The following is a 25,289-nucleotide window of genomic DNA, read 5'->3' as shown; positions in this document are numbered from 1 at the left end:
CTTTCGGCAGACGTCCTCCTCGCTTTCATTCTCTCCCACGGTCACACACAGGATCCTGTGGTCACTCCCCAGGTCCTCGAAGGAGTTCGACCAAGTGACCACGTCCGCGCCCGACCAGACGGAGAGGTCGGGGGATGTGTCGCGGCACACTCCCTGTCCGATCCTGGTGTGCGAAGCCGGTTCGTTGAGTACAGTCAGGCCGAGCTCGTCCATCAGCCCGGCTAGCCTCTTCCCTTTGGGTGAGTCGGCTCCATATCCCCATTGCGTGTGCAGCGCGTTGAAGTCTCCACATATCAGCAGGGGATTGGAGGCGGCCTTGGACATCGCTTCGCGAAAGAGGGCGTTGAAAGTGTGAGTGCGGTTTCTTTGCGAGGGGGAGCTATATACGTTGAGCACGAAAAGGCCGGTCTTCCTTCTTCCACTACTCGGCACGACTTCGATCAGGACGTGGTCTATGTCCGACTCTTCATGGAGCACGAGTTCGTGTTCGATGAAGGCCGTCCCGCGCTTAACCAGGGTGCACACCCTGACGTCCCTCCCCATGCATTCGTAAGGGGGGACCACAAGTAACATAGCCCGGGAGCTGAGCCCGGTCGAAAGGGTCTTGCAAGGCAATCACGACAGGAAGTTTGTTATTTGAAAGCGTTTTCAGGTATTGCACCATCGTTGCTTTTTTGTTTTTGAAGCCCCTGCAGTTCCACTGCCAGACTATGCGTCTGTTGTCGAACTTGCGGGACACAGCCATGATTGTTATGCAGAGGTGTTGGGGGGACACAACTGTCCGTGCGTCCCTCCTTCCCCAGTGCGGGTGGTGTTAGCGTTGTTGCCGCTGGTGAGGATGGCCGGTACATTTACCGCTTGGGGTGACGGTACCCCGGCCTTTCCGGGCAGGTGGTGGTGATGTTGCTGTTGCTGCAGCTGCATCGTCCCGCGTTCCAGATCTTCGATTCGGTTATTCATGGCCGCGAGTTGGTTGTTGACCGCTGCGTACTGCGCGTTCCGTCCCGCGTCGGATTTGTTCAGCCTTGTCAGGAGCATGTCAAGCATTCGCTCCGTCTTGTCCGTCAGTTTGTTCACCATCTCTTCGATCGCGTTGGTCGGCACTTCTCGAAACAACATGGCCGGGCAAAAGCGTCGTCCAACATGGTCTGTTACGTCCCTGCATGTATATCATTTTTCCTTTTTCTTTTCGCCTCCAAAGTGACCCGCCTTCCCTGACATGTGCTCCCATATTGCGTAGAGAAAACGATGCCACGTCACCCGCCGCGGTGGCTCAGTCAGTTAAGGCGTTGCGCTGCTGAGCACGAGGTCGCGGGATCGAATCCCGGCCGCGGCGACCGCATTTCGATGAAGGCGAAATGTGAAAACGCCGGTGTGCTTGCGTTGTAGTGCACGTTAAAGAACCCCAGGTGGTCAAACATAATCCGCAGCCCTCAACTACGGCGTGCCTCATAATCAGAACTGGTTTTGGCACGTAAAACCCCAGAAAGAAGAAGATGCCACGTCTTGCAGCTCATATACAGTTGAGATGTCGTAACGGCCAATGGAGGCTACGAGGTTAGTCTTAAACGTGATACGCCGTACTTATATAGATAGCGAAACTTTGAAAGATTCACACGTTTTGATGACTCATTAACCCTACTGCTCTGTGGTGTCGGCAGAAATGAGCAAAATGAGTTAAAGGCTGCATGGCCTGTAATGTGCCTGTAATGGCACTTACGTGACATTACAAGGAGAGACTAAATCCGTTGTAATTTCTAGCTGTGAGGGTCATTTAACTTTCTCACCATAACTGGTCCTGGAACACTGCGAACAGAAACTATTCGACGGCATTGTCTCCACATAGCCTGATCACGAGTACCAGCACCGACCGCCGTCTATGTAAAATCAAACAGTTTTATCTCTCTGCGAGCAGTGAGACCTTGCGAATGCTCATCGTAAAACTCCGACACAATTATCCCGTGATTAATTAACAATTAAATACTCCCTGTTGTAGTTAATTTGCCACTACAGGTTTAAGCTTGTTCCCACATCTCTGCTCTGGTATGTTGGATTTGCACATGGTCGCTGCATGACGTGATTACGTATGCCTTAAACAGCTTCTTTCAGACTCCGCTGTCAGTGCATCATTAGCAGCTGCATTGATAGCATTATTAGTTGCACTAATAAAGAATGCAGGCTCAAGCACGTAACATGGTAATCAAAAGAGAGCCTATTATATTAATAAAAAGTGATGTAAACGTTATGGAAGACGTTTTGGTAAAAATTGAAAGCGGGTGCCAAATTTTCAAGAAAACAGTTACCAGATACACTATGTAGGAAAGCCCGAGTGTTCATTCTGCGCTAAGGCAACGAGCCAAGTAACGGCATGGGACTCCGGGCGCACCATAAATTTCTTTGGCTTAAACATCACCAGGGCGTCATCATCGATTGGGCAGTCGACCAACTCGGAGTCACGCGGTCCAAATAGAGCTTATCTGACGCGCCACAGTAGATTCGTTTGCATGAACTCGACGCGAGCGGGTCGAGTCAGAAGTCGAGCTGGCCCAGGCCCACCCTACAACATTTACGCACACCTCGAGAAGCGGTCTCTATCCACCCCTTGCAGGCGTGTTGACCGCACTCGACTCGAGGCTCGCTTGGCCCGACTCGCTAACGTTTCATCATCATCATCAGCCTATGTTTATGTCCACTGCAGGATGAAGGCCTCTCCCTGCCATCTCCAATTACCCCTGTCTTGCACTAGGTGATTCCAACCTGCACCTGCAAATTTCCTAACTTCATCACCCCACCTAGTTTTCTGCCATCATCGACTGCGCTTCCCTTCTCTTGGCACCGGTTCTGTAACTCTAATAGCCCAATGGTTATATACCCTACGCATTACATGGCCTGCCCTGCTCTATTTCTTTATTTTAATGTCAGCTAGAATACCGGCTAACCCCGTTTGCTTACTGATCAATAACGCTCTCTTCCTGTCTGTTAACGTTAGGCCTAACATTTTTCGTTCCATCGCTCTTTGTGCGGTCCTTAACTTGTTTTCGCTCGCTGGCGTTTACACGAAGCCAACGACCGATTTTCAGTCGGACAAGCCAAGTCGACCCGGCTTTATCGGGTCTATGTGAACGTAGCTGATGATTAGAACAGAACATTACCGGAACTCGACCACCCATCCCCTCAAAAGCAATTTTCATTACTGTTTACCACGGGTAACTAAGGCGGGCGGGGTCCGATGCCAAGTTAATGTTGTACCACCTCAGAGTCGGTTACATGTGATCAAGAATGGCCGAATGAGAGATTTACAAGGCTGGAGCCAACGTTTGACAAGTAACGATTGCTCCTGTCCGAGAGATCCCTTGTTCGACTACTGTTGGTAACGTCGCGGATCACTGCTCGGGCCAAAATCGAAACATATTTATAGGAATTGTACCCAATTGTCACCTTGTTGCAGCACCCCTCGGTGGCCAAATAAACGGAGGTTTTCGTTCCTAAGTAGTGTTTGTCACTGACCGAGGGCCTTCGACAATATGCTCACTAGCTTGATTGGACGACACTCTTTTTTCTGTATCGCTTCATTGTAAGAGACGCTTTATGAATTTGAACCCTATAATGAATAGCTCTATCTATAATGCTATCGTTTCATCACTCGCAATGACGTGGCTCCTTCAGAAGCACGGGATTTTCTCTAGGCATCAGGAGCGCACTATTGAATCAGCATGCGCCAATTTGTTAAAGATCTAGTGGTCGGAATTTTAAACAAGAATACGAAAGGCTTTAAAAATTACGAAGCCTGTGGGATATAAGGCTTTTGATATTATGAGGATGGTGGCATCTGTGCATGTAATTTGTACGCCACTACAGGCATACAAAGACGTCGTAGTGCACATCGCAAATAATCTCTTCTTGGTAATTACATGGTGGTGTCCGCTTTCACAACCTACCACTCTCTCAGGAAATGCGCTGAAAACTGGAGAAATCACTGAAGTCTGCTTAATTTCTTATCTATATCTGCAAATCTAAGAACTAATGGTACAGTCAATCTGGGTGCTACATATCTTTAGTATGTATAGATCTGCAGAAAGGACTTCTTTACTGTGTGGCTGCATATGGCCTCCTGGACTACTGATCTTTTTTAGCATCCAGTTTACCACGCTTCAGTCGAAACCATTTCCACAGCCCCAAATTTACTGCACTGATACCGTTTGCATAGGACCAGCGCTAAGGTCAGTGACCTCTACGGCGAAATAGAACGGCAGATTTTGAATAAATCGGTACTAGAAAGCAGGAAACAGGCATAATATGGAGATAGATGCGAAGCCGGATGGGACCTTCGATATACAAACATACATTGGGAATACCTTACGCAGCGGAAGATACGTTTTAGTGTAGAAACAGGAATTCTTGACGACTTTGCCATCGTGATGTGCAGCAGCACGATAACTATCTGGCACAATTATCTCTGACCGCATGATAAACGTATCATAAAACACAAACGTGTTTTTTCTTCAGAAATAAAATAAAAATAAAATAAACGCTCAATGGGATAACATAATAATTCAAGTTCGTTTTTAACAGAATCAGTCAACGAGCATCGATTCATCATACAGAAAGAAATGCAGGTATAGGGAAGTAGTTTTTTAAGTCACATTACGCCACAAGGTATGAAAAATGATTGTTTTGTTCCTTCGCGTTCATTGAAAAAAAATGAATTCACGCCTCCACAACAAGCTTGCAATGCGTCTACACAACATCACAAGTGATGTATCTTTCTCCGATAGCAAAGCAATCGTGGACAACAAAAATATGGTTGCTGTAGAAATGCGCCAATGAAAAATGTTTCTCGAAGTTACATTGGTACGCGCTTCTAAAGAGAAAGATCCCCCCGCCCCCTCCATTTCGGTGAAAATTGTACTCTGTTATAATGGAGCGCCAGTATTCAGTAATAACAACGATATAACTTAAATTAGCAGTTACTCAGTGGCTATGGTGTTGGGCTGCTAAGCACGAGGTCGCGGGATCGAATCCCGGCCACGGCGGCCGCATCTTGATGGGGGCGAAATGCGAAAACACCCGTGTACTTAGATTTAGGTGCACGTTAAAGAACCCCAGGTGGTCCAAATTTTCCGGAGTCTCCCACTACGGCGTGCCTCATAATCAGATTATGGTTTTGGCACGTAAAACCCCATAATTTAGAGCTTAAATTAGATGCCGGGCTTACGGCTCTTGTTGGAGAGATGTAGTTTCTAGAGCAGTTTGACTACTAATACAGCAAATAGTAATTTATTGCTAACAGATTGGCAAGCAGTTGCCGTGGACGCCGTAGCAAATCTGCAGCAGCGTTTACATCTCTCAGATCGCATGCAGGAACAGTTTTATTGCAGCGAACAGCTTCTTATCAGTGGCTCTCACCTTCTGTGAGTGAGACAACTTTAATAAATATCATGCAAATTGATCGCCTGGGTCTAGGCCGCGCTGGGGGCAGCAGAGAGACCCTGTCTCTCGGTAGCTTCCCGGGCTTGCTGGATGGCACAAAGTTGGTCCTGGAGATCTGAGCTAGTCAGTGCGGCTCTCCACCGGGCCCCGAGTTCATCCGGGGGGATTGCAATTCTCCTCTGAACTATTTCGCAATCCCAGAGTATATGATCCAGGGTGGCTCCTATATCATAACATTATTTACATTTGGCCTCGGGGTACAAGTCCGGAAATATGCGGTTAAGATGTACCGGGTTCGTGTTTCTGGTTTGAAGTCGCCTCCAGTCAACCGCCTGATACCTGTTCAATTTTGGGCTAGGAGGTGGATATATACGAGACCTCGATCGACTTTCTATAGAATTTGGTAATGTCCCTGAATGAGAAAAGTCTAGCCCTATCCATCCGTTCTATCTCCTCCTCGGTCAGAGACACTGGTTTTGATTGAGCACGTGCGTACGCTTTCTTGCTTTGTATTAATTGCTACTGCTGCAAACGCTTGGTGATTTGAATATTCCGCGGTGTCCACGAATAGCGCTTACTCATCATTGCCATAGGCTTTGAGTAGAGCTTTAGCTCTGCTCGTTCTCTTGCCCTGATTTAATTTAGGGTGCATATTTTTGGGTAAATTAAGGTTTTTAATCCTGATCTCGCCGGCCAACGTAACCTTGGGTCCTTGCTGGTTATGATAATTTATTCGCAATTTATCGAGTATACTTCTGCTAGTCCGGGTTGCTGGCGAGTCTTTCCAGCTGAGCTATCTGCGGAGATTCAATCAATTCTTGTAAGGTGTTTTGCATGCCCAACTGCATTGATCTCTCGGTACTGGTGCTGTCGGGCAAGCCTAGGGCCTGCTTAAGGGCTTTCCTTATAAGCTTATTGATTTTGTCCTTTTCTGCCTTGAACCAGTTAAGGTACGCAGCTACGTAAATGATGTGGCTTATAGCCAAAGATTGAATGGGCCTAACGTTGCTAGCCTCCTTAATTCATTCCCCGATACTTGTTGGTGACTCTCCTGATCAGCCTAATGGTGTCAGTGACCTTGGTCACGAGCTTTCTGAACGTTTCGCCGTTAGTTCCTTTCGACTCAATGTTCAGTCCCAGGACCCTAATTTGTTCAACGATGGGGATGGTCCCGCCATTCTTCATTCGAATCTGTATCTCCTCGTACTCTCTCTCCTTGATGTACCCCTTGGGCATCCTGCCCTATAGAGGGTGGGTCTGTAAAGGAGAAGCTCTGATTTCTCTGGGAAGCATTCAAGCACCGTGCCTGTAAGGTACTACTCCACTTTACCTACCGCTTCCTGTAATTTCTGATCTATTTCTCCATCACTGCCTTGCGAGATCCATATGGTAATGTCATCCGCGTGCAAGGAGTGACTGATTCATTCGATGTCTTCGAGCTTTTCCGGCAATACTATCACAATGAGGTTAAAGAGCATGGGCGATATCACGGAACCCTGAGGCGTACGCGAACTGCATATGTCCCTCACCTCAGACTTGAGTTTCCCCATGGTGAGGGTAGCCTTCCTATTCATCAGGAAGTCTCGGATGTAATTTTACGCCCTTTTTCCTATGGGTTTAGGTTGCTGACTGGACTGAGTATGGCCGAATGTGCTGCTTTGTCGCATGCTTTCTTGAGCATTCGACAAAGTTATGCAAAATTTTGCCAACGTCTGCGGTGCCCTTAGCCCCCGCAGACTAAGGACACCTCAAGCTGCTTCACTGCAGCTTTTATCTTAGCCCCCGCCATTGTATTTTTTGCGATGAAAACGAAGAAAGAAAGAAAGAAGAAAGAAAGAAAGAAAGAAAGAAAGAAAGAAAGAAAGATCCAAACCTAACATAGGTCTGGTGGGCCTCGTTTTACTGTCTAGTACGTGCTGCTTGATTTGCAGCATAACGTCCTGAGTAGAAAGTCCAGCCCGAAAGCCCCGCACAGTATTTGTATATATATATTGTTGTTCTTCCAGATAATTGTTTATTCTTATAAGGAATGCGTGCTCCATAAGCTTTCCTGCGCAAGAGGTGAGAGATATGGGCCGCATATTTGAGATATTAATTGGTTTGCCAGGTTTGGGAATAAGTATGACCTGGGCGTCCTTGCAGTGGTATAGAGCCCTTGGCCCAGCATTCGCTTATGTATTTCGTAATATTCTCTATTGCCTGATCATCCAGGTTTCTTAGCATCTTGTTACTAATCCTGTCTGGCCCTGGTTCTTCTGCCCCAACTAAATTCCATAGAAAGGTTATTCACGCTTAACTAAAACAAATTACAGAGAATGTCCCAGCTCACGACCAAAAGTTATCTTAAAGAAGAACAATGTGCGTTTGCGCGTATTCAAGATAATATCAAAAAGTGCATTGTAAAAAAAATCACCGCATATCCACGAAGTGAATGATGATGAGTGGGCGAAGCACCGGGGGATCATTCGGGTAAACCACAGCTACGGACGAGAGAGAAAGAGAGTGCGCGTCGGGAACGAGAGAGAAAGAGAGCGCGTCGGGAACGAACGCCCGTATGCACCGCAGCGCCCCTAGCTACGGACGACGAGAGAGAAAAACGCCGGAAGCGTTCTCCGGAAGCTGGCTTACGGAACCGGAAGCGGAACCGGAAGTGGAACCGGAAGCGGAATTCGGCTTCCGGTTCCGGCTTCCGGAAGCCGGATTACAGTGGCTAGAATAGGGGAAGTGTGATTACCGCCCGGCGGCTCCTATGGCAACCACCGTCGCCGCCTTGTGATGCATCCGCCGGGGGGCACTCACACTCGTTTATACGTCGAGCTGCGCGCCCGATACGAATTGGTCCGCGAGTTTCTCCCGCTTGCTGTTGGAAATTCTCGTGCGAAGCAAAGTTTCGTGCGGTGCCGACAAGTGCTCAGGGATGAGCCGCCGTCAAAGTCACTATTTTGTGCCTGTCTAAACGACTGGTTACAAATCGTGGAAAAAGAAGTTGTCGCTCTTCGGGGTACCGTAAGACGAGGAGACGTACCGAAAGTGGCAGCGCAACATACCTCAGGTGGACAAGCCACTCGAACGAAATGCCGCTTTGTGCGAACTGCATTTCGATCCGCAGTTTGTGTCGCGTCACTTTGAAAGCATCATCAGTGGTGAGCTGGTGCTCCTGGAAAGGAGCAGGCCATTGCTACAGCCGGATGCGATACTGACGATCTTTCCAAACGTCCCCAAGTACATCTCCAAGCAAGTGCCTAAGAAAAGGAATCCGAAAGAAAGGTTGGACCCACAGTTCGCACCTCCACAAAAAAAAAAAAAAAAAAAAAAATCGCGAATCGACGTGGCCTCACCCGACCATCGGATGAAGCCCCCACGCTTGCCGCCAACTCTGGATTACCAAAATGTGATCGTGCCGTCCAATCAGTGGGGTAAGCACGTTTTTTTTTTCTGAAACTTCCCTTTTTGTCGCTTATAGCGTCTGCCTACTGGGGTCAATCATGAGCTTGCTTCACGCCCAAAAGCTTGTGCTGTTTCGTTGCGGGGACAGCATGATCGAACACCAAGTGTTTGTACGTGGTGTCGAGCTCTCACTTGATGAGCACTGCGATCCTCCATCCCTCCTAGAGGCTGTTGACAGCATGCAGCTCTGTTCTGGCGCTGCGCGGTCGGTGGAGTTCCCTCTTGCGCGCAGCTCCAACATGACAAGCTGGTATGAAAGCCTCTACCTCACGACGTGCAAGGGGCTTGTAAGTGGCCCTGAGAAGTGCTGCATCGCCTCCAAGTACCTCAGAAGGCTACTGCTCAACCAGAGGTGTCGAGCTAGGCAGCTAAAGCGTAAGGAAAATTACGCCAGGAAGCTAAAGGCAAGGACCCAAGCTACGGTGCGCCGCCTAAGAGCCAAAGCGAAAAGCTTGGACGAGGCTCTCACGCAACAAAAACAGGCAAATCACGCGATTGAAGAAAGTGCACTGAAGAAGAAGATCGAGAAGCTCCCACCCAAACAGAAGGCAGCAATCATGCAGTGCTTTGAAGCTGCAAAAACTATCAATAATTGCACCATATTTCGCTTATAACATACCAGTTTTCAAGAAATCTTGCAAACGTGAAAATATTGAGCGAGCCAAGGCAACTTTTATGTAACATAATCATCGGTGCATGCCAATTAAGGGCAGTTACATATATTTAAGTGAAATCCAATTGCATCTTTTTTTAACGAACAACTCGGACTAAATTCATCTTTGCAAGCAAGAACAGTTGTTTTCGTTAAAGCGTGCGTTTATAGACAGTAATTTGGCGCGTAAAATAAGACCGCAGTGAAGCAAACTCGAGGCGCAGTGAAGCAAAACTCGAGGCGTGTCCGCGCGGCCTCCGAGGTAAACATGCCAAGACGGCCTAGATCTCGCAAGCAAGTGACATGTTGTACGCGAATTTATAGGGCACATGTGTCGCTATAATGTTGCTGCGATCTTCGCGAACACGAGTGTCTGAGCAAGATAAGCCATTTGAGGTAAAGAAAAGGACATTCGCATCGCGAATCGGGGCGCTTATCCGGCTAGTCGATCGTCGGGCCTGGTCGGGCGACGTGAATACAAGCCTCAGCGCCGCCTTGCGGCTGCATCTGAAACGCGCACGCGAGCGGCGGGGCCTTCGTCACACTTTCCTATTCTAACCACTGTAGCCGGATCTTGGCGTACATATACTATATATATATATATATATATATATATATATATATATATATATATATATATATATATGCGTATACATACATAGCGGTCTCCATGCCAACCAGAGCTACGGACTACGAGGGACAAGGCTCGGCCCTAAGGTGCTTCGCCCCTAAAGAAAGAAGAAGCATGCAGACCTGCTTATGATTGAGCACAAGCTCAACGCACACTGCAACAGCATAAATACGCAGCTGCACAAATGTGTGAGAACACAGCAGTGCCGTTTCTTTGATTTTATGCCTCACACGTATAGCGCGCCATCTATCAAAGAATGCCTGACAGGAAGGATATTAAAATGCGACTGCTACACTACGAGCTGGTCTTAGCCTAGTTCATACAAATGTAGCGTAATTCAACTATGTGCAGAACCTAAATTTTCACAGTCACGTGCACACTACAGCAAAGTACTACTATTGCGCACGCATTCAGCTTAGCTGATAGTGTGGTACCAGACAGCTAACCTCTGCCGTCTTATACGAGAAATCAGCCATCCCGCTTCCTTATTAACCGCCACTTACTTCCTTAAGCCCTCGTTGGCCTGAGCGATTCTCACAGTTAAAGCTATCTTATCATATGCCATGCATGAACGCAAAAGTAGCCGTAAGTATGCTTCTGAAGTTAATCACTCGTAAATAATCAAGGCGAAAAGCATTTCACACTCATAACTTTCTTGTGGTGCTTTTCAGTTATGAACATGCCGCAAAACGTTTGTTTCACGCATCTGTCCGTTTAAGAACTACCAATTAAAGAATAACCGAAACTGCTTTCCTAAACAGTAGGTAATGAGAAATCCTATTCTATCGTCTGGGGTGAATGAGTCGAATATGTCTGTCAGCTCATTTCCGAGGGAAGAAAGAGCCTCGTGTCATCCGTACATATTCAAATTATTATGTGTGCGCTGTATTCTGTAATATGTGCAATCTGTATTCACAGAGATGTATTTGTGAAACATTTATCAAGAGAAGTGGCACTCGAACGGCCCATGACAATTTCTGCTGAAGGAAGGCAATCACTGGCATGCGGCATTATAGTTTTCCGGTCCCGGCCTTGCTTCCTGTTTGAATATATAGTGAGCAGTGCAGAAGTGGCTTTGAGACAAACGTGAAATATGGCCCGCGTTCTCATGTGTTCGAATATCACTTCGAATATCACTTCGAGAAACGTTCGAATATCGCCTAAAATTTACGCCTCGACAGCATCTCCAACCTGCACAAAGGCGCCTGGAACGCGTGCTCCCGCATGCCACTTTCAGGCTAGCTCAAAAAGTGTTTTCCTGAAAAGAGCGCTGAAAACCGAAAATCAGTTGCCGTTACCATCAAGGACGGGGGTTCGGAAGGGAGCTCAGAATCCTGAATGGACAATTGATTTCGACACCAGGAGCCGAAACACTGAATTTTTAACGTGTTTAAGATTGCTTTGTGCCGCTCTCTATGAATAATCGATCGGTGATGGTAGTCACATGAGTCAAACCGAAGACGCTTCCAGCCGTCAATCATTAATCTCACCCAGAAAGAGAGAGAGAGTGTAAGAAAGAGAGAGAGAGAGAGTATGGGCTTGTACGACACACTTTATAACACGTAAAGAGATCACGACGTTCACACTGCGAAGGATACAGACGTGGAAGCAGGTTGTGTATTATTTGAGTAACGCCGGCCACTACTCTCTTTGAAATTCGGTGCACGTTTAAGAATCCCGTGTGGTCGAAATTAAGTCCGGAAACCTTCAGAGCAACGCCTGTCACATCCGATAGCGTAGATTTGAGACGCGAAAATCCCTTAGTTATCATTTATAGTGACAGCCGTACACATGTGTACTTACAATTCAGCCAGTGGCAGATAAATCTGTTTCAGCAAATTTAATCGAGTTGCTACCGAGCCCTGCTTGTTCTCCGTTCGCGAGACAGCTATAGGACGTGCACCGTGCTTGGAAATCCGCGTAGAAGCCACCGCTTGAGAGAGTAGGCACGCCGCGCTCGATGGGCCGCTGGCGTGAGTTCAAGGAGCTTGCGCGACGACAAGACGGATAGCGTGCGGCGTCGGCGTTGCACACTGCTCTGCTTAGGCGAGCAGTTGTCAGCGTTGCGACAGCGCTGTCCGCTAAGTGCGCCGGGTCGGCGCGGCGCCATCAGTCACAATAAACACGGCGCTAGGCGCGTTTGGACCAGGGGCTGCGAGCTGGGGCAGAAGGAGGAGGGAATTCTTGAAGTGACGAAACAGAACGGCGTAAAGGGAGGATGCATTTCGCTTGAATGCGTCGATGCCCTTCTTTGCAGCAGCCCGACTTCGAGCCACAGAAGCGTCTACATACACGCATCCGTTGACAGAGTTTCCACTGTGGCATTCCACAGAGATTGCGTCCTTGAGGTACACGAGCAAAGGAAATGTGCAGACAGGTCAGAAGGCGGATAGCACTTACAGGTTTCGGCACCGCATAAGCCGCTGCAAGCGGACTGCGTTACAGAGATCGTGATGCCGCTTACTTGATGCCGCTTGCAGGAGTTAGAGTATGCAACGAAAAAGTGGAATAACAGAGAGTTTTAGCTGAATGACTACGGTCATCTCAGCTGGGACTGTTGTATCGTAGCAATCTGCAGAGAGCCGCTGAACGAGAACGTTAGTGCGCGTACGCACAACGTTTATGCCAGCAGTGGAACGTAGAACTCTCCTCTCGCTCCGCTAGAAAGCACATTGACCGGAGCATGAACGTGTTTACAATTGGGTATTTTGTCATTCTGCATCCAAGTTTTTAGCGCGTCGCTTGTGCCTCGGGAATACGCGTTTATAAAAAAAATGTCGCAGTTTCGCCCTGAAAGGCGAAGCATCAATTGCGATAGCAAATTAGTAGAGAGCTATTCGGAGTAGGGATAGTAGTTTTATCGGCTGCATAAACTTGGACACATTCGTGTAAGTGATTGCGGAGGAACAGCGTTAGGAAGAACATGGCTGCCGGAATGAGCGCCGTCCAATGAGTTTCATCGGCGGTGCTTCAAAGCTTGTCGCTACTTAAAGAAAGCAAAAAATATCTAGGGACTTCAGCTGTCTGGGGGCGTGAAATATGAGTGAAGCGGTACGTAAGTGACACTTTGCTAAAACTATTAAACAAATAAAATATATCTTTGCCTACCCTACACCAGTGAGTGGAACAAATGCCCAATGCCGTCCTCTCAATTTTATGCCACTATCACCCAGCATTGAAGGCCGGCTGATCCCACTGATAACGCTGGCGGAGCGTCGCTCTGCATGGCGCTCGCGCAAGCGCATAAGCGTGATGTGGGATGATCGCAAGCGCTAAATTATTGTAAGCTCATTATTTTGATGGGTATACGGGGTCTGTCTGAAAAGTTCGTGCAGTACGTTATAAAAAAATTAATTTCGCAAACTTTCAAATGCATCAATGTGGTCACCTTCAAAATAGGTCCCATTAGACGCAATACACTGGTTCCATCAGCAGCGATGCTGTTTCCTTTTCAGTTGGTGTCACATCCCCGAAATTCCGCCTCCAACGCGCCAGATTGCATTTGGGGAACAAAACATAATAACAGGGATCTGAATCAGGTGAGTAGGGAGGGTGTTCCAGTGTAATGATGCAGTTGCATGTCACAAACTCACGCACTATTAACGCATACTGCGCATGCATGGGCATTATCATGATGCAGAATACAGCGCCCCTTTTTCGACAAATTTGCTGGCAGGTGGCACACAATACCTTTCAGACGCTTCAGGACCGCCACGTAGAAAGCTGTATTGATAGTTTGCTTTTCAGGTGGACAATTCTATGGCAGTCATAAATTACGATCAACACGACTTTGATTTTGCTCTATTCTTCCGCGTGGTTGCTAGCCTTGGCTCATCTTTCTTTTTCCACTCCTTGCTTGGCGACTTCAGCTCTATAACGTATTTGTAAATACAGGTTTTGTCGTCAGTGACGAACCTTTTGCAAGTATTCATCACGGTCGTCTGAAGTTTTTCAATGAATGCGACACTCCTTTCGTCGCAGCTTTTGCTCAGGAGTAAGCAGTTTCTGTGCCATCTTGGCGCAAACCTATTTCATTTCCAAGTTTTCCTACAAATCCGGTTAGCAGGGAACTTTCCCAAACTAAGTGCTTGCGATATCATCCTCACAGTCATTCCGCGATCACGGAGAACAAAAGAACGTACACGAATGATGTTTTTATATTCGCATGAGCTGGAGGGGCGTCTTGATCTTGCATCGTCCTTGGGGTATTCACGACCTTCCCAAAAAGTGCTGGACCCACTTCAACACAGTTCGTTTCTTTGGGGCATCCTTTCGATAGGCCTATTGCAACATTTCTTGAATTTCTGCCCCATTCTTGCCGAATTTCTCAAGGAATTTCGTACTGATGGTTTGTTCTGTCCGTTCATGGATATTCATTTCGACAAGGACTAAAAATGTTTTCAAGAAAAAGTGCACGCATAAAATTTGGCCTTGTCAAATAGCAGTCCGGCTCATACTAGAAATCAAACTAGATCTTTCGAGTGGAGAGAGCGGCGCCACTACGCGCTTTGCCCCTTTTTTGCTCACTCACGGTATGAGCTTCTGGGACAGACCTCGTGGCACAAAATATTCGACGTCGGGAAAGTTGCCGCAGTAGCCATCGTCTCAGCAATGAGTACATACACATGAAGTCTTCTGCGTTGCATGGAATTTTGCCCCCGCCATTGTTCTCATACGCAGGGATAACCACGTAAGACGGCGCTATACCCGGATTCTATAAGTCACTTAGTCATTGTGCTTCTTGCAATTTTTTTAACTTCTTGTTGAGGTTTCAGGACACGGAGGCCTTAATGGTAAAATACCAACTGCACATCATTTCGGCACCATTTCCTCCGAATTAAGCAGATTTTGCATTTATTTATTTATTTATTTATTTATTTATTTATTTATTTATTTATTTATTTATTTATTTATTTATTTATTTATTTATTTATTTTTTAATTTATTTATTTATTTAACAATACTGCTGATCTCACACGAGATCATAGCAGGGAGGGCACATACATGAGTACGGTGTAAAAGATACATAAGACAGGTATGTAAAACACAACGCAATACAGTGTTACAATAATTATTCATCAAGTCAACTATAACAATATAACGGACGAAAGTACTTGGAACACAGTAAAAGTAAGTAAAACAAAACTAAGTCAGCAAAAAGAAAGGGAGCACAATTGTGACGCAAGTGCGAAATCAGAATACATAGAACGTAATACAGTTCAAAAATGTACATAATGAGGTGTAAGATTAGTGATGAACAGCTATGCACGTATTATTTCCTCGACCAATGCTAGAAAGTTTCCCAAAGTCTGAGTGCTCATGACTGAAGGGTCCAGTTGGTTCCACTCTCTGATTGCACAATTAAAATAAGAGTATTTAAAACAGTTTGAGTTGTACCTGCGTTCAATAAGGGTATGAGGATGTTTATGACGTGTAGGTCTTGTACGGGAGAAAGAGATAACTTTAGATGTGTCAATGTTTATTTCGCCATGGATTAATTGATACAAGAACTTCAGTCGGGCTAGTTTTGCTCGATTTTGTAAGGTTAGCATACCAGATTGCTTTAGTAAGCTAGTTGGTGAGTCAGTTAGCTTGTATTTATTAAAGATAAACCTTAAGGCCTTTCTCTGCACCCCCTCTAGTCTGTCAATAAGTTCGTTAGTGAAAGGAAACCAAACAACGTTAGCGTACTCAGGGATTGGTTGAACAATCATGCGATAAGCCAACAGCTTAGTGGCAGGTGGTGCCAGGCGAAGTCGTCTTCTCAGGAAGAAGAGTCGCTTTAGTGCAGTCGATGTAATGTTTTCAACGTGCGTATTCCATCAAAGATCATCGGATAACGTTAAACCCAAGTACTTATGCTCTAAAACCCTAGTCAGAGGCGTGTTATTAATGGTGTAGGTGAAGTGCGATATTTGTTTCTTTCTAGTTATTGTTAATGTTACCGATTTCTGTGCATTTAGTGTCATCTGCCACTCCTGACACCAAATGAAGACCGACTCTAGAGCATTATTTAGAACTTCATGATCGTTATTAGAATTAATTTCACGATACAAGATGCAATCATCCGCAAAAAGACGGATATTTACTTGACACCTAGCAGGCAAGTCATTTATGTAAATAAGAAATAAAACAGGTCCCAGGACGCTACCCTGGGGTACACCGGAAGTTACAGGGGCTAAGCTAGAAGTTTCATCATTTATTTGAACGAACTGTGATCGGTTAGCGAGGTAGTTTTCAATCCAATCAACAACAGGACCATCACCTATTGCTGAACGAATTTTTTAACTAGTTTTTTGTGGGGTACGCGGTCGAAGGCCTTTGCAAAGTCTAGTAAAATTAGGTCTATCTGTTGTCCATTGTCTATACATTGAGATATGTCGTGTGTTAGTTCTATAAGTTGCGTGACTGTCGAAAGTCCTCTCCGGAAACCATGCTGACACGGTGATAGTATGGATTCTTCGTCAAGGTATGTGGTTATGTGTTTTAGGACTATGTGTTCAAGAAGTTTGCATACAGTCGAAGTTAGTGAAATAGGTCTGAAATTTGATTCCTGAGAAGCGCTTCCAGATTTATGAACTGGGACAACCTTGGCAATTTTCCAATCTGCAGGAAGAGTACTGGTCGTTAAAGATTTCTTAAAAATTAGGCACAGATATTAGGTACAGGTATCCAGGCATTAAAAAAAAAAAAAGACAACACGAGCTCAAAGTGCAACGAGCAAGCCCTGCATGTGCTGTGCGTTGAGTCAAATCTTCGCATTTTTATAGTGTATTTACTAATAAACGAATGAATACTGAAGTCCTGCGCCTGCGCTCAGCTGCAGGGCGAGTGACTGCGCGTGCTGTTTTGGGGGTGGCTTTTACCATACGGTGACGATTGCGCACGGGTACTGGCCTCGGATAATGGCACAACCTTACTGTGCAAAATAGGCCAACAATCAGGTTATATGAGTAAGACAGAAAAGATAAATGCAAATACAGATAAAAGAAAGCACACGATTCAGGAAAAGAAAGATGCAAATTAGACATTAGCCTTGCAAGAGCAAAAGTAAAAATATTCACATCAGTTTAAGAAAAAACGAAAAGTTAATATTCACACTTCCGCTAGATTATGTGGCTAAATTTTCGTTTTTCGTTCTTCTAATTACAGAGGTTATTTACATTCCAGGTGCGTTGTTTCCAATATTAAAAGGATAAATGAAATAAACGCACTACTTCGCAAATCATTGTTTTATCAAGAAACTTTCGTATCTTAGGGCTTCAGAGGAAGGCTCAACCACCCCTCATTCCTCCCCCTCACCCCTCGCCCTCATGACATTAGCACTGCTCCCATGTTTCTCTTGCCTATCCCACGCCTGACTCAACTCGCCAACAAGTGGCAAACAAGTTTTTTCACCGTGCGTTATCTCTTCATGAAACACCCGCACACGGAATCAGCCGCTTCAATCAGTCAGTGCAGCACAAGATATAAATATATTGCACTAAAATGGTCTTATCATACCGTACCCGCTATTGTGCACAATACGTATTCTGTACGATAGCGGGTGCGGTATGATAAAACCATTCTAGAATTGGCGAATAAACACATTCTTGCATGAGCAACGAAACAATACTGTTTTGCAGCCAATTCAAGCGCAAGGAGAAAACTGTAATCGGTGCGTGCGTGCGTGTGTGTGTGTGTGTGTGTGTGTGTGTGTGTGTGTGTGTGTGTGTGTGTGTGTGTGTGTGTGTGTGTGTGTGTGTGTGTGTGTGTGTGTGTGTGTGTGTGTGTGTGTGTGTGTTAGAGCCGGCTATGCCAAGACACAGTTAATCCAAAGCCAAGATGGAACCCGACGGGTGGACACACAATGCGGGATAAAAGTTGGGTGAACGGGGGTATCTGAGGTCCTTTATTCCAGCTCCTCCAACTTTTAAAACACAGGTAAGAAATTGAGCATACCCCATTCCTCATTAACACCACGCACGTATTACAAACACGCAAATATGCTAAGCCTAAGAAAAAAACCAAGATTACAAAAAGTGCAGAAGAGGCAATCCATATACATACATGTAACTTAAGTTGATGTTCAGTGTGCAATAAAAGCACGATTACATGCACAGACACGAATGTTATTATTCAAGTAGTCCTCAACACACTACGCAAAGTAAAGTTCACAAAATCTACAAACCAAATTAAATCAATTAGCTTGGTGTTCATTAGGAAATCCCGTCGAGCTGTAAAAGCACAATGTTTAGTGGGGCATGACCATGGATGAAATGTTTTGGTTATAAAAAGTCACATCAGTCCAATTGGCTCCACTTGCTACGCAAATGCTCTCTCTTTTGATCACACAGCGGACAGTTAATGAAAAAATACTCCACTGAAACGTCTGGGCAGTTACAACAGGGACAGTTGGAGGTAGTCTTCGTTCTGTTTCTCTCAAACGATTATAAGCAACTGTGCGTGACAGGAAATGCCGTCAGGTCACGCGTTAAGCATCCCTGTGAACTTTTTTCCCTCCAGAATCATAAATATTGAGCCATTAGGTGTAGACTCCTCTCCTGAGATTCAAAACACCAGGCTTTCTACAGGAGCTTTGCTACAAAACCCAGGAACAACCTTTGTCCCTCGAGTACACCTCTCGTTAACGTGCTTCACAAATGCACTTGACGGCGGCTGCAAATCAGTTCTTCACCAGTCCAAACATTTATTGAGTACCCATTCAACTTGTGTGCAGTGTGTCACATATACTCACGGCCACACAAGTATCGCTGGCACTGATAACTGATGGTGTGTGCCCATTTTGTTAGCAGAAGCCTAACCTTCACTGCACGAGTAAGGCACTGCAGATGGAAAGCTTAATCTCCAAACATTACAGAAATGTAAAATGCGCTTCAGATTCAGAATCAGAATGAAGTTTTATTATTATCACATGTTGTCATTACAGGCTGATCAACACAGAAGGCGGCATCAGAGTCCTAGACTGAATTGGGACCTCCTGTGCATCAATAAACGTTAATGTAGATAACATGATTATTAACAGTAGTAACAGACCGACAAAGTAGTACACGTGTACGCGTACAGTTTTGTGGAATTCTGCGCGCTCTATTGCAACGAACCCCGACAAGAAATCGCTAAGTGGTCTTGTATTCATTCTACCGGCATAATGACACGCACGTGATACACCTGTCACAAGATAGACAAATAAAATTTATTTGCAAACGACTCTTTGTGCAAGATTTCGGTAAACAGAAACAAGCGTGACGAACTGTAGCGCATGTAATACACACCGAAGCACGAAGCGAAAGCATGAAATACCACAGCTCCTAATAAGGACTAAAATGCCTTCACCCAAACATGTCTAGAAGGCACAATATGTACACACAAACAACTCTTTGGCGCGTTATTCAGTTCCAACAGACACCCCTTTAGGACAACTAGAGTAAGAACAAAAGTAATAAAATATACCTATCGGACTATCGACGAGAGCATCAAAGAAAGAAGGCCCCAAGGTACCTAGGCAGAGAACGACTGCAGCCTTCGCCCAGATGCTGCAATACGCCCTTCGCTCTTTTCCGAGATAAAGCAAGCACACCAACGTTTGTTATCTTGCGGGGACGCGAACGATTTTTCTGTCTCTCTCTCGCTTTGCGAGGATGGCTCCGATCAGAATGACAATGGCGAAGAAGAGAGAGAAACCCCGCGGAGTTGCCACTGATCTGCGGACACTACTATATACTACGAAATCACAAGCCTCGTCTTGGCGATCAGACGTGAGGTGACACAACATCGGCAGTGAGGCAATGGGCTCTACTCGCAAGCAGCGTACCGCAGGAACGAGCGGCGGATCTATTAGGCAACTCACGCGCTAAGCACCTGCTTCACTATCCACCTTCAAGTGTGAAAGTACGAACAGTTCAAGCACGCCACATCCAAAATCAGTGATGCCTATTCGGATGCGAAACGTGAGTACAATTACTCCGTTTCTCTTCAGGCACCAGTGGTGTATCATGAAGTTTGGATGTTTCTATCTTATTCAAATGAGCAGTAGCAGCCGCCACGTTGATTGATTGATGGTATTTATTTATTTATTTATTGCGTATTTCTCCGGAAGTAACACGGTGACATCGAGAGGTTTAATAGGGGGGGAGGGCATTTAAATAATTTTGACCATCCTAGTTTCATTAACGTGCACCGAATGCGTCATACACGAGTATTTTTGCACTTCTCCCCCCTCATAACACGGCCGCTTAAGTTGGGAGTTGGACCCGCGACCTTGTGCTAAGCAGCACAACACCACAGCCAGTAAGCCATTGGACAGATCCAAGCCACAAAACGTCGCGAAGGATCGAGTAACAGAGCAAAGGGCCAAAGACGCTTCAGTTTCCGTATTCACAAAACGATCTTAGGCTGGAATTGTTCGATGCCAGGCAATTGTGGTCTTGTACATATTATTAGCGAACACGGCCGGCCAATGGGAAATAGGTGTTACGAAATACAGGCTTTGTGAATTCGGCCCCCTGTATTTCTCGCATTCCACGTATTGCGCCGATACCATCTTTGAGCAAAGGTTACGTCGCGAAAATTTTTGTTGTGCGCATTTACTTACACGAACCTCGGTGGCAGCGTTTCTCTTGATAGCTTGAGCAAGAGCGCAGCGGTACGACCTTCTCTTAAGCTAAAGAGAATGTCGCATCGTTAACTTTAAAGAGAAGTTATGTCACCTCTTTAAACTTGCCGTATACACGATGATAATAATAATAATAATAATAATAATAATAATAATAATAATAATAATAATAATAATAATAATAATAATAATAATAATAATAATAATAATAATAATAATAATAATAATAATAAACGAATGTCAGGCTAAGCACAAACGACACCATATACATACATATGTTGTTTCATTGGGTAAGTGTGAGACCAGCTTGCGTAGCTTTCAGTATCTATCTGGGCTAGCGTTGCCAAGGCAATGGTTACGACTAAAAGAATTTTGTCCGGTTAAGAAAGTTATTTACACTTACGGCACCAGAAAACGGATGTTGCAAGGTACAGCTGAACGTGCACTTCGGGATGACTAGGCCTGTTAAATAAAGATCAAGAAAAAACATACTCTTAAATGAAGGCAGGAGAAAACAATCTGAAGAAAATGAAATCAAGTTTCGTTTTCAAGCAATGAGACGTCGTGTAAAGGATGCTACGCTGTGGATACTGACAAGGCAGCTGACCTTATACAGTGTGTTTCATTTTAGCTGCACCAAATTTTTTAAAATTGCCTGTGACAGATAGCACAATTATCATTCTTGAACTAAACTACTCGATGAGGCGGCGGCCATTACTTCCACGAAAAGTCAAAACGCCTAATTGAATATGCGAATTAACTTTTTAATTAATTATTTTACGACACATCTTTCAATCTACGAATTATAGCCACTGAGTTCGCGTACCATTTACATTAACATTTGCGACAACATAGATGCAAGCTTCGCAAACACACATTTCACGTAAGCGTGTGATCAGCCCAATTTTTTTTCAGCCTTAGAGGGATGTGAGCAATCGAGATTGTGAACTCAGGCTGACAGCACTTGTAACGAATTCTCAGGACTGAACCAGTTTCGAGATATTAATTTTCAAAGTGTCCGACGAAATGCATGGGCGTTGAGCGAAGAGCATGTGAGATACAGAAAAGAAGTCGGCAACAGAAAATTGATGATGTCGCGGCTACAGATAAATGCGTAAAATTACATTCCATTTGGACCATCTTGTTACTAACATTTGCATTATTAACGTTGAGTTTGCATACCATTTAGATTAACATTTGCGAAAACATAGATGCAAGCTTCGCAAACACACATTTCACGTAAGCGTGTGATCAGCCCAATTTCTTTTTCAGCCTTAGAGGGATGTGAGCAATCGAGACTGTGAACTGAGGCTGACATCAATCTACGTTTTTCGTGCTAAACGTGCTAGCGTATTCAGCTTCCGCTTGCAATCTGTGCCCTTTACATTTTCCGTAGCTGCCTATAAGGTAACGATTAGGAGAAAGATCATCACCTATGCATGCATTCGTTTTAGATATCGATGCACGTTCGTATTTACGCGAGTGAGGCATAAAAACAAATAGTAATCAGTATTTCAGGGGCGCATTGATTTTCCTGAATGCTCGTCAGAGCGCCCACATAAGTATGGGAATCCTCATCTGTTTCGCTGTCCTCGCAATTATATAGCGCGCTGTGAGCTTTAGAATGCGAAATCCCGTTGCTGACGCCAACAGTGACGTCGCTAACGGCGAGCTGCGAATTGATGAATTAAGCGGGGACACGCCGAAGGGTATAATGCGTCGCCAAAGAAAGTTTTTTAATGCCCCTAATTACACAATTCGAAAAGCTTATCGGCACTTGATTCAATCGAGCGACATGATCTAAATATAGAACTGCGCTCTCGGTGAGCACCGGTATTGCTGAATATCAGTATTTCACGAATACTCCAAAAGTTTTGGTCATTATATTGTATGCTAGAACACATTTCGCTAGTGCTTAGAAGCTAACGATACTTGCTGAAAACTTGCTTTTTCAGTTCTGTGTAGAGAAAACACAAGATAAATTTAACTATCACGTTGTATTTCGCCATTTAAACTGCAACTGGAGGCACGTATGCAGGCTCAGTGCGGAATTATGTTTCAATGACTACAATAGCAAATACTGAATCCACGCTCAGTGGCCTCGTATTACTCGTAGAACCTAAGTTCACTTATCTAGCACGAGCCTCCAAAGTGCTAGTGACCTTTGTTGTTCGCTCTGTTATTGAAGGTCTGCAAGAACTATTGTGTTGCGGTGCGCGCTTTGTTCTGGTGTTATAAGGAGCCGTGGGCCGAGTTTGACAGCCTTGACAACGTCCCACAAACAAAGGAAAACGCCCTTGCGTGGAGGTCCAAACGATCGTCATTTCAGGATGGTCCGAAAGCACCGCTCCATGTTTTTGACGTCACTGGGATTCCACAAAAGGTGACGGTGCTGTGCACGTCTGTGCGCCTGATTACTACTTGGCCCTATTGCCCTCGTAGAGACTTCGTGCTACACTTGCATAAGTTATCATCATCCATCAAGGTTGTCTTTCATCAGAATACGCACCAGCAGCACAGCCTCCATGCCCTTTGTAGTGTCTCTAGCATCCTCAGGTATGCCAAAATATTCAGGGTGTATCCTGATTCAGCTAATGGCAGGCTAGCTGAGTGAATCTAGCGTGTCAAATTTTCCTCCTCTCCCTCACTGGTAATGCGGAGCCGAATAATTATTTCACAAGCAGAAAATGTAGTCATGACTGATGATAATGAGAACGCTAAAGTTTTCGTGGGAAATGTCTTCGCTCTCACGTCGACGAAATGTCGACGAACTGTAGTCGTTTTTTTTTTTCAAAAGAAAGACTGAACTTCACCTCAGCCAGCAGTCTCCTGCCATTGCTTCGCAGCAATAAACTAGCTGATGCAAGTGAGAAGGTGCATCCAGCTTTGCGCTGGGTGCAACCTTCTAACACTTAGATTTCTTTCGGGGGGGGGGGGGGGGGGGGGGGGGGGGGGGCAGGTGGATGCGAAAGGACACCATCACCCATCTTTAGAAGAAGTCGTTGCCCTTAGTTGTTGTTTACCCGGCACTCCTATCATCTTATCTTCTGGCACCACACAGTAAACAACGTTCTTGTGCACTCTGTGAACGTTCGAAGTACCTAGTCATACCAACCGCAGATCATACCACAATAACAGCTGGCAGCGAAAGGCAAATGAAGAAGTCAGTTGCTGTACTACGTAAATTGAACAACTCTTTTTCAACGGCGATATTGAGGCGATTTTCCTCACTAAGAAGAAGGTTTCACGATGTCCCAATATGCAAGCTTGGCTTCAGTATGAACCTCTCAGTCCTGCTTTTCTTTGGAGCTTCCATGTTCGAGTACAGCCTCCGGAATGTCTGCAATGCGAAGAAAGACTTTATTCTTGACATCCATCGTCTGCCTTCCTAAAAAGTAAATTCGTCATTTTTTTGTTCAATTTCTTATTTACTATATTATAACGACCACTTCACCATAACAATCACGTAAGAATACGTCTTTCACCATCAAGGTAGTTTTTATTTCCTAAGCTGTTTCTACCAATTTCGTGCAAACCACCCCTTACGGTGGGTAGGTGCCACAAGTGCAGAGAACACAACAATAATTTTTACTTAATTTTAGGATGTGATATTCACGATCGAGTAACATGGCACGAGGGACAGTTCGTAAAAATTAAGCAAGGCCGACTTCCGACTTAGGTTCTCCGCAGGTAGGCGTCAGGTTTCCTCACTTGGCCAAGATGGTAAGTGCTTCGCAATGTTTTCACTCTGAGCGAGAAGCCTCCGAAAGCATTGGACTTGGAGTTTGGCGCGCAGCAGGACTTCCGATCACACCAGTGCCTTGTTAGCCATCCCGGTGTCGTAAGGAGGGACAACAGAAAAGCCACAAGAAGCACTTGGCGGTTCTAATAAATCTGAGCGTCGCACAGCGGAGATAGCGATACCTGGGCTATTTTTGCTCCGTGGGAATTGTTACAAAATAAGGTGTCAGAATAAGACGTAGGCAGCTCTAAAGTGCCCTGATGAACTCGTGTCAGAAATGTTACGATGCATCTGCCACAACCCGCTGCGCTCACATTAGTGCCCGCTAAGGTGTGCATCTCACATCATTTGCTCATGTCATCTCAATCGGTTGACTTTTCCGGGCCGTGAGGCACATTTCCGATCTCGAATGCACTGTAGTACATTCTCTCTGATCCAGCACTCTTTTTACTTTAGACAAATAGATAATAGTGTAGGCGCGTCGCACGTTGATCATTAGGTACGGAAACATTAAAAAAAACGACGAAGACAAACATGAAAATAACGACCACGAATTTTCAAAAGGTTGAGAATATCAGCATTCACTGACTAATTAGGCGACCCTTACCCTAATTTGTTTTAATGGTCACTGTACGGTCGGGGACAAATATTTGCGGAACGCACCAACAGAGAACGCGCCAAATTTTGTCGTGGCCTATGCTTTAAATTTTCAAAAGAGAAGGCAAGCTTCAATTCCTCGCTCGAAGATACATTGGCTCTCCATATACGAAAACAG

At 45.3% G+C, this 25,289-nt stretch overlaps 1 protein-coding gene across 2 annotated transcripts in view; it reads left to right on the top strand.

The window, feature by feature from the left end:
* LOC119455678 (cholinesterase) overlaps positions 1–25,289 on the top strand; it is an 87,056-nt gene that overhangs the window by 13,875 nt on the left and 47,892 nt on the right. Inside the window, exon 1 of one of the 2 annotated variants that reach the window (XM_037717103.2) lies at positions 19,919–20,107. The exons of the other annotated variant lie outside the window; for it this stretch is intronic. Within the exon in view, the coding sequence (XP_037573031.1) occupies positions 20,087–20,107 (21 nt within the window). The 5' untranslated portion in view covers positions 19,919–20,086. Of the gene's footprint in view, positions 1–19,918; positions 20,108–25,289 lie in introns of those variants that run through there. 2 annotated transcript variants of the gene reach the window in all.

The sequence above is a fragment of the Dermacentor silvarum genome, chromosome 6, assembly GCF_013339745.2.
Source record: "Dermacentor silvarum isolate Dsil-2018 chromosome 6, BIME_Dsil_1.4, whole genome shotgun sequence".
Lineage (NCBI taxonomy): Eukaryota > Metazoa > Arthropoda > Arachnida > Ixodida > Ixodidae > Dermacentor > Dermacentor silvarum.
This window is presented reverse-complemented; position numbering and strand designations above follow the sequence as displayed.